This window comes from Bidens hawaiensis, unplaced genomic scaffold (genome assembly GCF_021521415.1).
Source record: "Bidens hawaiensis isolate Kalapana, Puna unplaced genomic scaffold, B.hawaiensis_p1.1 tig00002338_1, whole genome shotgun sequence".
NCBI classification, from domain to species: Eukaryota; Viridiplantae; Streptophyta; class Magnoliopsida; order Asterales; family Asteraceae; genus Bidens; species Bidens hawaiensis.
Window position 1 is genome coordinate 1512266 of NW_027491126.1, and position 16628 is coordinate 1528893.

General features: G+C 34.8%; 1 protein-coding gene and 1 pseudogene across 2 annotated transcripts; both read right to left on the reverse strand.

Moving 5' to 3' along the window:
- Positions 1–1799: 1799 nt before the first annotated feature.
- Positions 1800–4183, reverse strand: LOC143618306 (uncharacterized; annotated as a pseudogene). Its single transcript, XR_013150982.1, has 6 exons — positions 3891–4183; positions 3045–3179; positions 2824–2911; positions 2566–2660; positions 2299–2466; positions 1800–2238 (listed from the first exon to the last, which is right to left on the reverse strand). The product of XR_013150982.1 is annotated as an uncharacterized LOC143618306 (transcript).
- Positions 4184–8598: 4415 nt separating this feature from the next.
- LOC143618678 (uncharacterized) lies at positions 8599–16525 on the reverse strand. Its single transcript, XM_077090788.1, has 4 exons — positions 16462–16525; positions 11212–11389; positions 9567–10653; positions 8599–8794 (listed from the first exon to the last, which is right to left on the reverse strand). Exons 1-4 carry the CDS (start codon positions 16523–16525, stop codon positions 8720–8722), a joined length of 1404 nt encoding a protein of 467 aa, XP_076946903.1. The 3' UTR covers positions 8599–8719.
- Between the last annotated feature and the right edge of the window lie 103 nt (positions 16526–16628).

Consider the following 16628-nt stretch of genomic DNA (forward strand, 5'->3'; position numbering starts at 1 on the left):
TCGTATATCTCTTCTCTCAAGTTGATGGTTTCTTTTTCCAATTCAATGCACTCAACAGTTTACCGGTTATTTTGTGAGCATTTTAATTAATTACATCTTCAAAATGCCATTTCGTTGATAGTTGATTCAAGAGAAAACATGGGTGAAGGTGAAAGTTCAAAGGAAAAATAAAATTGATTTTGATTTTATTGTTTATTAATTTTATACTTGGTATTTATTGGGAATTATTTGGTCACGGTCCACTGAATTTCGAGACCCTAGTATATGCATTACCACGGGCTATATATGGATTTAGAATTGAGATATACTTGATATAAAGACGCAATGAAGACATTTTGAGTATTTACATTTTCTGTCAACGTATTTAGGTTAAAAGTAATTAGGATTATACAACACAATTAGATATCTTGTTTTACTGTTTGATACAATTAATCGATGCCTTATTTATACATCACTGGCGGTTTTCTTGTGAACCGGCTTGATGTTTTTAGAGAAATTATATATTAAACCTATTTGTCCTAGGTTGGTGGCTCAGTGATAGAGACAAAGTCTCTTAAATACTTAAAAATCTTGAGTCGAGTCTTGGGAAGTAAAAAAAAATTGTCTTTGAAAAACATATTAGATCTATTTAATCTAATAATAATTACACTTTGGTGCATTTCATGTACTAGGGCTGAGCACGATTCGGTTCGGTTATTAGGCATAACCGAAACCAAACCGAAGTCATCGGTTTTTTGAATATACTAACCGTTCGGTTTCGGTTTTTCGGGTTTTTTTTCAATTATGTGTAGATATTGCAAAAGAAATTTTTAAACAAATGATGATTTTAAGCTTATAAGAGTGTATTAGATAAAACATATATATTGACGTCAAAAAACAAAAATAGACGCGTGCTACATAGAACCATACTAATACAAAGTTGTTAGAGTAGTATGGTTTAAAATTCAACAAAGTTATTAACTAAAAAAAAAACTAAAAGTTTAGTCATAATCTTCATTTATCATCTTATTCATCATCAAAATTTAGTCACAATATTCATCATATTCATAATCTTTGTCACCATCAATCGGTTTGGTTCGATTTTTTTTCGGTTTTTTAAAAATGGAAAATCGAACCGAAAACGAAAATTCGGTTTTTCAGAAAAACAAAAAATTAACCGTCGGTTAGTGCTTCAGTTCGGTTTTTCGATTAATTCGGTTTTCTGCTCACCCTGTCACGTACATAAAACGGTATAAGGCTTGTTATATTCGGATAAATCTGTCCTTTTGCTCTTGGGCCGTAGCAAAGCCCAAGGTGGTAATGAGTTTGGGTCAGATTACACCACGGACAAGAGTTCAGCAGATTTTGTTGGGATTGGATTAAGTGGATGATGTTGTATTTTTGCAATTGAGTCATCTCTAACAGTCTAAGCACGAGATGACTAGATGAGAGCTTGCCAGCTTGGTATGATTTAGGCTGGGTTATATCATATTGGGGTTCGACAGTAGACATTTGACAATCAGTTGTAGCATCTAGACATGTTTTGCGGTTGCTATGAACTTGATTTCTAATTCCGCTGTACCAAGTTGGTATACAATCAGTCATGTCCACCCCCGGTATCTATGTAATTCAAACTTTATTATCAGCAGTCGTATGAGTAACTCCTTGCAATGGTGATTGTCGAAGCAAAGGTCTGATTGATTTTAGCTAGACGAAGTCATCTAAGCTGAGAGATCTCTCAAGTAAAAGAGGATTGTGCACACAAGTTACATACCAAAACGGTTTACAGTGAACGCCTGTCAGACTTATAACAAACCAAACCAGGTCTAAAGAATAAGAAATTAACAAAACCACCATTGCTGGTGTAGTGAATCCATTCCATGAATGATAAAAGTTGAAATCCAGAATGTTTTACTGCAATTTGCATCCATCCCCGATGTAGATCGTCTTCATGATCTATATTATTGTATGCCTGCACAAGTGTTATGATCTTCAGAATCAAAGCAACTGCATTGCCGAATATGAATGTCTAGGTCGAGTTCTTGCCTGTTGTTTAGCTTTGATTTTTGACTTCTATGCAATGATTGTAACAAGGATTTCATGCCTTTATTCTTGAAGATTCTCCAACTACACTCTCCATTCTAGAGAACCACTCACCAATTCTGGTGTGCGCCACCATATCTCTGCCCGACTTTAACTGCCGAATAGGTCTCAACACCCCAAAAACAGCCAGATCAACCAAATTAGGCTTGGAACCACCTAATGAAATAATAATTAGCACAACATTAACCGCGAAAACAAAATCATAAATGACCATACCTAGAAAGTCTCTGCCATCAAGTGCATCAACCCATGTTTCTGCAGCGTCATACAGGGCTGCTCGTTCATCAGTAATATTATATTTTTTCTTCAGTTTCTTCGACACAAGATACATAGCAGCAGCCCCAGCATATCTCACTGAATACTTCTCATAGAGATTAAAGTTACCTACAAGTACAGAAGCAGAACTTATTACACATTTTATTATAACAAGAAACACATCCAATGATTACAAGATGCATTATATGCATAAACGTGTACACATACCATTATTAGCAATATAGTCAAAGGACTCCAAAGCCTCAGCAGTGTTCCGATAGATGTTTGGTGATAGCATATGCACCAAATGATCATCAACCCACCTACATTATCATACTATACTTTAGCACCATGAACACCTTGTCCCTCTAAATAGAGGATGGTTCAACAATAAATAGCAATATCTTTACTGGAACATGTAACATTAACAGTATAAAAAACACATAGATTGATTAGCCGCTAGATAGAGAAATTAGATATAATAACCTGCGCCACTTGGTCTCGTCATCATCATTAGAGACAACTGATGAAGCTTTCACAGGAATAATCTTCTTCCCCATTTGATCAATAATAGCTGCAAGAAAGACACATTGTGTCTTCAAAGGATAAATCAATTAACCAACTAAACGTGCAATATCTTATCTGATTGATTGTTGATGACAATTATTGACATAAATTCAGATTCAATTCATATATGAAGAAAGTACCTTACGAATCAACAAGCGGTTCACCGTCCACCACCAATATAGGCACCTTCTTATACTCGGACCATTTGATTTCCTTCTTACCAAATGGATTCACCTCTACAACTTTGTACGGTATATTATAGTAATCCAGAAATGCTGAAAAAGCAACAAAGATCCAATTAAACCCTGCACATCCTGGCCTAGTTTGGAACAAACTTGACTGTCACTAGGAGCGCAAACGAGCCAAGCCGCTCTCAAGCTACTCAAAATCATATGGATAAAAAGCCTAAAATAAAGCTCGTTTAATCATCAAGCTAGTTGAGCCTTGTATGGTAAGATTGTTTAGGCTCCTCGAACCTTGAATATTTTTTAAGGTTGAACTTTTTTGGACTTCCTTGAGCCGAGATTTGGCTCATTTAAGGTTTTTCTCAAAACGTATAGAAATAACTGAAAACACATCTAAATTAATAAATAATAAATGAGCCGCCAGAACCCATCTTGAACTTGAAAAAAACGACTAACGAGCCGAGCTTGAGCTTTAAAAAGATAACTCGAAACTAGCCAAGTCAAAACGAGCCGAGCTCAAGCCTAAAATAAAGCTCGTTTATTTTCAAGCTCGCGCCTTGTATGGAAAGATCGTTTAAACATATCGAGCCTTGTGTATTCTTAAGATTGAACATTTTTTGGACTTTCAATATATTAATTTCACATTGCACAACCGAGCTCGAGCCGAGATTTGGCTTATTAAAGATTTTTCTCAAAATATTTAACAAAAACCCGAAAACTTATAAAATTAATAAACAATAAACAAGCCGAGCCAAGCCAAGCCAAGCCAGAACCGATCTCGAGCTTAAAAAAACAACTAACCTTTAACCTTGTTACAGAAGGGGCAAGCTTCGTACTGATAAAGCACAACATCCTTGGGTACAGGATCACACTCCTTAGCATAAGCCTCTTGTTCCACCAATCGTGATACAGCGACGGTACCGGCGGCTAGAGCACCTAGCGATAGAGAAAACCTAACAGCACTGGAGTATCCGCCGGAGAATTTAGATCGTACAGATGTTGAAAACCATCTCCGAGAAGAAGAAGTGACGTGCTGTTCGGTGGATGCCCGAAGGGATCGAGGAAGAGGCGATAATAGAAGAAGCTCTTCGCATTGTGACGGTGGGTGTGAAATGTCTATTCTACGGTGGCCTTGGTGGGTTTTAGATCTCGTAAATCGAAATGTAATGGTGTTTCCGGTCTTACTGTCAGGCCTCCAGTTACCCACACCGTCCACGATGTTTTAACCGGGCTGACTTTGGGCATTATTGTCATCAGGTAAGAACAAAAAAATAATCATTTTTGGACACTTATAATGGGACGGAATGAGTATTATTTTGTTAAAGTCTATTAGACTATGTGTAGTGGAGGGGCTACAATTGGGGCGAATTGTGACACGTGGCGCCCAGTTAGCATGGAGTGAAAATTTGTTTTTGGGTATAATGGTGTAGGGGCTATAAGTTTAACCCACAGTGTGTTATTTTATTATTTTCTTTTTATAACTAATTATTTATATAACTAAACTAATTAAATAAAAACCAATTTATTTAGATAATTAAATAAAAATGCATTAAATATAAAAAGAAATACAAAAAAATTAAAAAACATAACTAATAATGCATTAAAATTAAAAAAAAATACATAACTAAAAATATTAAAAAACATAACTTGATAACATACTAATATTCATAATATTTGCGCATTTTTTCAATTCGTTGTCGTTGCAATAATGCGGCCTCTTCGTGTAACCCGGCCGCTTTGAGGGATTCGTATTTTTCACTCAATTCCCGCAATTCCAACATTTGGTCAATCTTTTCGTGTTGTTTGCTGGTTTCTTTCATGACATCGTTGAGTTCCTCGACACATTTTTTTTGTTTTTTGATGACTTCTCTCATGGTAGCGGCGACTTCCACGAGTGTCGGTTTGTTTGGGTTGTTTGTAGGATTTATTTTGCTAAATTTTTTGAAGAATTTGGGGTATGAATTGTGTATGAAATGGAGAAGAAGGTGTATGTTTATATATATATATAGTTAAAATTTTTTTTTCATATATATAGCCGTTACCCCCAACGGTAACATTATTATTATTATTCAAGCGAGCAGGCGACAAATATATCCCACACCGCCCATTTTCGCCCAATTATCGCCGGGGGGGGGGGGGGCGGTGTTCCACCAAAAAATCGCCCATTTTCGCTGTGAATTCCCGCCCAGTACACTTGCCCTTATAAACACGTTTTTTTTAGTAAGGGTGTGTTTGAGATTTCTTAATAAGTTGAAAACACCTTTTTGTAATAAGTAGAAAAGGACTTAAAAATTTTTAATAAAGAATTTCGAAAAAGTGTTTGGATTAACATAAGTTAATAAGTTATTTTTTAAAAAGTGTTTTATTTAATTTATTGATGTAAAATGATTAAAAAGGACATTTTTGTATAATTGAATAAGTTGATTTTAAAAAGTGTTTGGGTGAAATGGAAGGGTGGAATGAATTTTCTAAACCAATAAAGAGATAAGTTACCATATACCAACTTATTCAAAACCTATTTTTTCATAAGAAGAAAGTTAAAAGGACTTATTGGTTCCCAAACACTCTATAAACATAATAAGGAATTATTCATCCTTCACAAGTCATAAAGAGTGAATAATAAGGAATGAGGAATCCAAACACACCCTAAATTACATAAAAGCTTATAGTGATATGTTGTTATTTTGGATTGGGTTCTCAAGAATGAGATATTACATGCTTGATCAAATAAGATGCATAAACTTAAACATGTTGGGTTCCCAGCTTCTGGATGATGGTTATATGTATTGATTAGGCTCTTCAACCCTCCACCAGTCAACATTCACTATTACTCTAAACATTGTTTGATTATACAAAAAAAAAAGATTATTATATGAAAAATAACGTTTCCAGTTTCAGCTGTTCACATGAATGTCATCCCATGCATCCATGGATTTTACACAAATGGATTTGAATAGACTGGTAGTGCACTTGAGGACTTGAGGTTATGTGAAGAAATAATGAAAATGTCATCAACTCCCTTAAATTTAATTTCTTATTTTATGTATGTTTATATTTTTGGTCATGCATTTTTTTAAGATATTGTATGCTTTTGTTTTTAACTTTTACTTAGTTTCTATTACTTTGATTAAGGAAGTAATTTAATTAGGTTAGATATAAATAAATTGCGGAAGTAGTTAATAATGTGGCGTTTTGTTTAGATTTATGTGGTAGTCTCTTAATGATTCTTATTAACAGACTATTTTTAGGCTGCTAGTTGTGGAGCTTCAACAAGGACGACGAAAGTGATGTGGCATGGTAGTGAAGCTTTAACGTTGCGTTGGGGGCATTAAGGCCGTGACAACAAACAAGCAAATGGTAACGTGGAAACACGACTTTAACATTTTCAAAATGGTGAGACTTTAAACAAAAATTCAATGTTGAAGACTTAAAATGATTTGTTAGTTAAAGTCTCACCGGCCGTATCCCCTGTATATAATACTTAGAAACGTACCCAAAGCAGTCTCCCTCGATTCACCAATCCTTTCATTAATCTCTCTCTCCCAATTCTCTCTTCAATCCAAGTTTCAGATTCAGAAACCTCAAAAACCATGCAAAGACAAACATCTTCATCATCATCATCATCACCCAATTCACCATCTCACTCATCCATCATCACTATCCACTCCAACCTCTCATCATCATCCTCATCATCTTCATTCCCATCTTCACCTTCTCGTTGCTTCGGCCTCAACCTCCTGGTCAAAGCAATCCACCAAGTCACAGCTGGATCAGTCATCGGTGTTCCCTACATCCAACGACGAATCGTAACACGTAGACGAAGACCCATCAACTTCAACAACCTCATCATCTCCAATTTCAATTCCAATTCCAATTCCAATTCCAAATCAAAACCCAGCTCCAAGAGACAGAGACAGAGAAGAGTTAATGTCACAATGCCTTCTAAATTCAGAGACTCTGTTCTTCAATCTTTAACCCCCAAACCACGATCACACAGATCGGTTTCGATTAACATCGTCGGTCAATGATATTATTGGGTTTTACTGTTATAGAGCTATAGATCTAGTAGTGTTATACATAATTCTTTTGGTGGGAGTATTATTCGGTGTAGTTTGTGTCTGATCTGAAGAAAAGTTGGGGTTTTGGAAATTGGTACGATTTGTTGTTGAATTTTGGTTCGGATATGTGATCGGTTCGTCCAAGTTAACTTGGTTAGTTCAAAGTTTACATTTTGATGTCTGTAAAATAGTTGATTCATTCATCGAGTTTTGTGTTTGAAGTTGAGATATAAATCAAAACTAGTATATGATCCAATCTTGGATTAATATTTGTCTCTTACCTTCAGTCATTGGATGATATGCGTCTGGCGTTAGCGCGTAATCAGAAAGATGTATTTGTCCAAGTTAACTTGGTTAGTTTAAAGTTTACATTTTGGTGTCTGTGAAATGGTTGATTCTTTGAATTTTGTATTTGGACTAGAGATATAGATTATATTAATCAGATGTGTATTGATTTTTTAGTGTAGCCAGGTGGTCTATGATCCAATCTTGAATCAATAATTGTCTGATATAAAAATGTTGGTTTTTTTTTCAACATTATGATGATATGAGTCTGCTATTAGCATTTGATCTCATGAATGAGTGTTTTTTTTACATGATAGATATGCTGGTATTAGCACATAATCTCTCATGATGATGATGCCTTCTGTAGTAAACACTTAAACAGGGGTCAAATATGTTAACAGAATATGTATGATTTTTTCTGTGTTGTGGTTCGGGTCAGGAATTGCTGCCCCATAGACTTGATGAGTTAGTTAGTTGCGTTTTATATTGAAGGCGTTAGTTATTTTAGGGGATGTTCGTGTTGATGTTCCTTAAATAGTATTAAGGGTTAACAATAACAACACACTATATTTTACACTACAAACAATCCCATTGATAGGAGTTTACAGCTTTTAACTTTCTAAGAGTGAATCTGCCTTTTTATGTGCATCCTCTGGAACTTATGATATCCTTTTTTAGTATATGAATATGATTTTGTGATTATGCATTATGAAACCACATGATGGAGAATGTAGCAGCATTTCAGATCTTCATGACCACATTTTGATTCTCAATGGCGATTTTACATAGGGACACCAGCAGTGGCGAAGCTAAACGTAATATTTCACAAAATGATTATTATACCACCATTCATAGTCACCACTCACCACCAACAAAAACACTGCTTTATGTGACCAATAAATTTTTTTATGATCAACAAGAATCAAAAATGCATTTTAGTCAATGGCCAAAGCTGAACTTGACAAAAACATACAACTGTTTTTCAAAAATAAAATTATACCCATTAAATTTAGCCTTTAGCCATGTCTATACACCAACTACTAATGAAACAGAAGTAGATAATCCAAAACACATGAATTTGTGAGAGGATATTATTCCAAAAAATCAAAAACCCTTGTGTCAAACACAAATGGATTCTAAATGATAGGAAACAAAAAGGGGAATGAATATGTAACAAGACTGGAGATGAAAACACTTTCATCCCATTTATTCAATCTAAAAGACATAAATATTGAAAACTAAATAAGATGACTGTACTTTGAAGTTGCCCAAACTCAAACTTTTAACTCAAACACCACCCTTGTTGAATGCTCTATCCAGCCTCCTCTTAGTGGGAGAAGAGTGACAGCTTAAAGATTTATTCTGCAAAAACACAAAACATTCAATTGGTTAGAATCCCGGCTGAAGAAGGGGGTGGACCCACCCTTACTAAAAACCCGAGCAACACCCTAGTTTTTTGACGGTGACACCGACAAACGAATTAACATAGAATATAATCAAAAGCGATATATGCAATCCACATTTCTGTAACATTCACTCTAAAGGAGATTAAGGGTACAAAACCTGTTTCTTGATATTTTTCCTTCGAAATGCTGTCTATTCATTCTTCCAAATCTAAATTTTAAATATTTTTTAATTGTTTATTGTTTTACATGCTCAATAATTTTTAAATCAACTTAATATTCTTTTAGTTATATTCTTATTATGACTTTTATTTACTACGGATTATTTTAATTAATAATAAAATGATTTTTTTTTAAATGTCAGAAACTTCGAATTAGTTCATGATTTCCTAAGCATGTTAATATTATTTCTCTAAGATTTTACAAGTTCATTTTAGAAAACTCTCTACTTTTCATACTTTTGAAATGGCATGCTTTTACCAAAGAAAAAAGAAAGAACCAAACTGTTGACGGTTCTATTGTCGTTATAAAACAATAAGACAAACTTATTTACATAACTGAAGCCATGGAACCGTTGGTCAGAATCTTAAATCTGAATAATACTAGGTTTTGAGTTTCCGAAATAGTCTCAATCCGAAACAATATTATTGTAATAATATATAAACTGAATAATACTAACACATTAACTTTGTTATATTAACATTATAAACATGTATAGAAGTGCATAATACCTGTCTGTTCCTTCCGGATTTTGCAGACCTTCCAAAGGGAGATGAGCAAGAACTTGAAGAATCAGTGGCTTGCATAGTATGACTCCAGTAGCTGCCAACAGTCCCTATGATCGGCTCATCAGGGTTCCGACATGGCGACTTTCTTGGAGACGATCTTGCAGATACCTGCTTGACTTCATCAATTGTCCAAGCTCCTAAAATCGGTCTTTCCTCAAAGCTCTTCCAAGAAGTTGTCCCATCAGAGTATGCATATGAGTTCCCAGTAGAATATTGACTTTCTTCCTGGTTGCTAACTGCCATTGACTTCTCGGGCTCAACCAACCAGCTAGAAAGACTTGTAGTTACAGCAGTGTTGGTTTTCACTTTACTCTTTAGATCACAAGCATTAAAGCTGGGATCTTCACTTACCGGGATAGTAATGTTTTCTTGTTCTTCATACAAGTTTTCTTTTTCTTGGTCGAGGTCCAAAACGGATAGTGTTTTCCATTGAGCAAGATTCTCGATCGGGTTCAATAAAGAATCATTAGGACAAAAGTTGGTTGATTTTGTAGTCATTTTTGGTGAAGAACTGGTTTTAAGTGGACTGTTGACTTCTTTGTCATCGGCTTCAGCCACGAAAGACTTTGATTGCCTCCTGGGATTTATTGACAAAGAAAACAAAGACTCGGATGAATATTGTTGAATAACAACTTGATCTTCATTTTCATTGACTACATGATTATGGTATCTATGCATTGGTGGATATGATATGTAGCTTGAAGCACTGGAATCCGAGACGGTTTGAGTTTGACCTTGAACATCTGTTTTCACTTCCTTCTCCTTATCACTTTCATTCTCAATTTCAGCATTAACCCCCTCATTATCTTGTGTTTCTTTCTTGATTTCATTTTCAGTTTGCACAACAGTTTCTAAGTTTTCACATTCCTCTTTCACTTTTTTCGACTTATTCTGTTTACTTTCCACTGAAAGAATTTTAATTTTGGTTTCAACATCTTCAGTTGAGATATCTTTATGGTTATCGACATCTAAATCTATAGCAGAGGTCTTGTTTTCACTGTCATTGATCACCTGACCCTCACTATCATCCCTAAATGTTCAATTAACAAGAAAAGTAAAACAAGTAATCAAAGTGTTTGATCATATGAAACAAGCTTCGTTAACCGTAAAGAATAGGATTGTAAACGAGCAGAGCCGAGCCCGAGTGCAACTAGGCTTGTTTTGACTTACCAGAGCTCGAGCTCGGCTCGCTGGTCGTTTTTTCAAACTCAAGCTCCGCTTGTTTAGTATTTATTGTTTAATTTATATACAATTCTAATTATTAAAAAAAAAAGGAAGCCGTAAACTCGTTTAGTAGTTATTAATTAATTTATATATTATTATATTTTATGAATAAACCCCAAACGAGCCTAAGATTGACTCGAGGTACTGGTCGTGCAATGCGAAATGAATGCATAAAAGCTCAAAAGAGTTAAAATATAAAAGTACACTAGGGCTGTCAAGGGTCGAAGCCTAAACGATCTTCCCATAGAAGACTAAAGCTCGGGCTCAATAACCAAAGAAGCTTTATTTGAGACTCGGGCTCAGCTAGATTTATATCAATTTAATCTAAAGTAGCTCGCCCGGGAAGTAAAAAGCAAAATAATACCTAGGTTTGGAGAAGTGAGTTTGGAGCGATCGAATATTGGTTGATTCTTCGGTGGGCGCCGTGATTAAAGCAGTGTGGCAGCTGTTCTTAAATCCCTGAAGCAGATTATTATTATTAATTAAACCATAAACGTGGATTAATAGTAAGAAGCTAATAATAATAAAAATGATGAAGTTACCTGATCCGGAGAAGAATCGGAGGAAGTAGGCGTGGTTGGATTAAGTGCATTATATTTATTATCATGTTTGGGATGCTTGGAGGAAGTGAAACAAGGGAAAATGGAAAAGCAGCCCATGAATATGAATATGATAGATTGAAATTGAATGAAGCTGCTGAAATTGAAATTGAAATTGAATGAAGCTATGAAGAAAGATAGATTTGCGGAGGAGATGGTTATATTATTATTAAGTATAAGTATTAACGGAAGGAAAGAAAGGAAAGGATATTATGGAGCGTCTTTGAAACAAATGTGACCGTTGCAGAAGAATTAGGCTGGCTAGCTCTAATGGGGCCTTTTACTTAGGAATGACAGTTAAACCCGGACCCGGTGGGAATACCCGAAACCCGACATAATTGGGACGGGTATTACCCGTCTCATTAGGGTCTGGGACGGGTTTGGGATTAGTTTCGAAATTTTTCGCGGGTCTGGGACGGGTTTGGGATTTATAAAATACCCGGTTACCCGACCCGATTACCCGATAACATTGACCCATTTACCCGATTATATACCCGATATACCCGACATAATTTTTTATATATTTGTTATATATATGTTTAGCATATAATAATATTAAAAATTAATATACATATGTTTGCTTTTGTTAGTTCTGATAACTAGCCATCGTAACATTTGAAAAGTTTAATATTATTCTATTATATTATATATATATATATATGTATATTGTCAAAACCCGATAGGTTTAATTTGGATGTGCCCGACGGGTATGCCCGAAACCCGCGGGTTTACCCGATAACCGATGGGTAATTACCCGATAAAAACCCGACGGGTCTGGGACGGGTTTTTATAATCGGGTTCGGGTCTGGGAATACCTAGACCCGTCCCAGATCCGACCCGTTGCCATCCCTACTTTTACTCCAGTCCACATCTCATTTCGGTATGTTTTTCTATCTTATTTACTTCATTATATTTTAATAGATTTTAAAATTGTGACGAACTAAAAGTTAATTTTACTTTTATTACTTACAGTCTTTCCCAATGTGGTGTATTAGTAGAGAGTAGAGGTGTACAAACTAATTTAAAACTTAAAATCGGTTCGGTTTAATCAACAAAAGTCAAAACCGATTTATGATCGGTTTTGGTTCGGGTTGAAATCGATTTCTTACCATGTTTCGATCGGTTACGGTTCGGGTTTTGACCGGTTTCGGTTCGGTTAACCAGTTTGAAACCGGTTTTGGTGGAGAAAACTACAAACTGGTTCCAAACCTCCGGTTTCAATCGGTTCCAAATTGGTTTCTACATAATTGGTTTCAAACCAGCTTGGTTTCGGTTCAATTTTCGGGTCGCTCCAGTTAACCAGTTTGTTTGCCCACCTCTAGTAGAGAGCATGGGTTTTTTAATAGAGACCCAAGTTCGAACCCCTCTTACAATATTATGAAGGGACATGGGTGGCTCAATGCAGAAAGACTGAGATTGTTGTGACCTCCAGTTCGATCCTAAGGGCGGCCGGGTTTTACCACCAGTGGGTCTTCGGGCAGGTGGATTTTCCCTAGAACTGGAGATAACTTGAAGGCGCTTAAGGGCTCCGTACGGCTGGGCTGGGTCAGCTGGCAGTGGCCTTTTACCATTGGGTCACCCCTACGTAGTACCTTAGCATTCTATATTGGTTGGCGGTTAAAAATTTACAAGTTTATTCTTCTAAATTTATTTAAGTTTTATAATATGTGTTTTAAGAACTATTTTTACATTAATAAATAGGAGACCTATTTAGTGTTCCTTTTGACATTAAAGAATCATGTATTAATTTTAATTTGAAAATTTGTTTTTGCAGAGTCAATGTTAGATTGATATAATAATAATGTCTTCCTTCCTTATATTGAAGACCATTAATAAGCTTGTTAGAAGGGGTCAAAAGTCGAAGTTGTATGACCACCCTCTAATGTAAAACACCATAATTTGTAGATTGACATGTATATAATTGTATTATGAAGGTAGTAGAGAAGACGAGTTATGAGTATGAAGGACTGAAGGAGCGTCGAGAAGGTCTCTCGCAATGAGGACGAGGCCTCTTTATATAGTGGATATATGGGTTACAATGTTTGTGAGTCATTAAATTAATATTATGTGTTGGGTCCAATAAGTCAGCTATTTATTTTTAATGCCATAAGCTTTAATTTTCTAAAATTAATCGGAATAAACATTATTTAGTAATTTGCAATTTCTTTTGATCATTAATTTGCCTGCTAATGAACCTTTTTGGAGCATAAGTCAACATTATGATTTATGAGTATGAGACTATGAGCTTATGGAGGCCGAACCATGTGGGCTGAAAGACGAGGCCGAACCAAAATGGGTTCAGGCTCAAGGGAGAAGTTACCTCTACAGTTTTATATTGGGAAAATATTCTACTATCCCGCCGTGCACAGTGCACACACTTAGTGACTAACATCTCGAAATAATCTTAATTCACATGTTTTATTTATGTCACTTTTTTGCTTTGGATTTTAAGTTTAATGTTCCTGTTGAAATTAAAATAAAGTTAGAATAATCTAAATTGGGGAGAATGTAATAGATGTGAAATTGTGATTGTATGTTCAAAAAGAGCTAGCTACACAATTTGTTATATATTTGCCTTCTAAAATCAATGTAAACATTATCTTTTAATGAATCACATATTATTCAAAAAAAATGTATAGAAACAAGATAAACGAGTGATGAATTAATTATCTACTACTGATTACTAAATAAGTTAGTAACAAAATATAACTAAGATAAAAGGAGATCGTAGATATTTTTGTTTACTTGTTAAATTTGGCTTTTGATCGCTCATGAGTCATGACACGAGAGGACTATAAATTATGCAGTTTCTTTCAGTTTTAATTACTGACTTGTACACCAGGTAGCGAAAGTTGTATTATAACTTGCTCATATTATCTAGACAATAACCTTTTAGTAGTTTATTACATGAATAAAAATACAAACAAATGTATCTAGCGACTTGTTAACTTGTGCATTCTGCAATAAAAACCGTACCCTGATTGAATGTCTCATTCAGCTTTTCATATTTGGTTTGTGTCACCTATCACTCTTTGTCTTCTAATGAAGATGTCATATCAATGCATTACTTTTGAGTGAGGGTAGTTCCAGTTTTATAATGTAATCTTAAATTCAATCTCTTAAATATAACACCAATAGTTATGTACTATATTCTAGTATCCTCGTACTCTTGTATTCATTGTGCGCGGGTCGCTTTTACATGACATTACAGCTTTTGCATGTTCCAAAACTCATTATTTGGGCTTTTGGTTTTCGGTTTTACATATGGGTTCGGTTTAGTTTTGATATGTTTTTGATTTAATATTAGGGCTTGAAATGCATGGGCCTAAATTATTGAATTTAAGCCTGAAACTTTTGACCTGAGATTGGGAACGAGTCTTGATTCCGATTGAGGACTTCATCAATCTCCTTCTATAGACAAGACCCGAGTGTGACAAAGTTAGAGAATGCATGTGAGTGTAAAGTCAAGCATATGGAGAGAGAGAGAGAGAGAGAGAGAGAGAGTTCTAGGTGCGGTGCATTTGGTTAAAAAAGATCAATCATGCCTAAGTTTTAAGGTTAATGATGATAGTTATAGCGAGAAATTCTTGGATTGTTTACTCGTTGTGTCAGGCACCTGACAGTATTTTATCGCCTATGTATCAAGGTTAATGATGATAGATTGATAGCTATATATGTTGTTAAACTACATAGAATTGTAAGGGACATACATGTCCATCTAGCTATTGGGCATTCTTGCGTTGTTTAAATCTTGTCCAGTACAACTCTGTCTTAAGGAATATCATGTATAATAAGAACTACTTGCATAATACCGAGATGAGTGAATGTAAGATAGTGTAACATGCATCAATAGTAAGAACTACTTGCACAATACGGGGATGATAAAGAGCTATATCCACGAGGTACTAGTTATGAATCAAACAAAAATAATAAAAGTAACTGATACTTGAGGTGTCGTTTGATAATCAAAACATAAAAATAAATTAAAAAAAAGTTATTTCTTTCTTTTCAAGTTTTCTTATATTTTATTCAACATTCATATGAAATGATTATCCAAACTTGTAAATTGAAAATGATGGTAGAACAAATTAGTAAATTAAAGAAAGGAAAGGAGAGATTAGAGAAGGTGTTCATATGATGTAATGATACGTCAAAATCGTGATCAGGATATTAATTTTGTTCACTATATATTGCCGTCACGGATAATTAAGTTATATTGTATTGACATGTGTTATTTAATATATACACACGGCAATCAGTTGAGTGGCTCATTGAGAGATCCACTTGCACGAACATGTCACGTTAAAGCTTCTCAAAACAACCTTTCTGGACCAATAAGGTTCTTTTTTTAGAAACATTTATTGTCCTAGGTAGCAACTTATTTAATTAAACCCACATGACAAAACCGAACACAAATACAAGTATACAACAGATATAGCCGATGGTTCGATTTTAAGGGCTTGGATTAACCGATCATCTGGCTTCGATTTCGATTAGACAAACAATAACCGATCATCATAATTGTATCCACTGTAAGTTAAAACAATCATATTATTTCATCTAAACTTCAATGCTTTTGCTACGGTAAAATTCATGATTTCAGTATTACAGTTTTATTTATCATTTTCTTAAAGTCTAATATTATTAAGCTTTTTCCTTTTTCATTAAGACTTCGCTTTTTGAAAAACGACAATTTACATTAGAACTTTGCTTTTTGCTAATGTAGTGAGCTATAATACAAAACAATCAACAACGAGAGCAACATTTGATCGACCGTAAAATTGTTGGTAATTTTAATGTCATCAGACTATTTCAGTAAACGTAATATATATAGTAGACCAAATGAGAAATCTTAATAAATATTGATACGAGTTAGGTAGATTATACTAATGAGGAGTTGATACAAAGGTTAGCATACTCTTATATGAATCATCTTGATATGAGAACACAAGACTATTAAAGACTCAAACTTAAAGGCATAATTTGGCTACGAATGAAATTATGAGGCCCATTACCATTCAACGGAACGGTATTGACGAGCCAGACATCATGGCAAACACCATAGGCGGTTTGATCCATCAGACTGATATGAATTTCACCACATGGGGCTTCAATTTTCACAATATTCAAATATATAACATGTATAACCCTTCACGGTAGTGCGAACTTAAACTACGTGTTA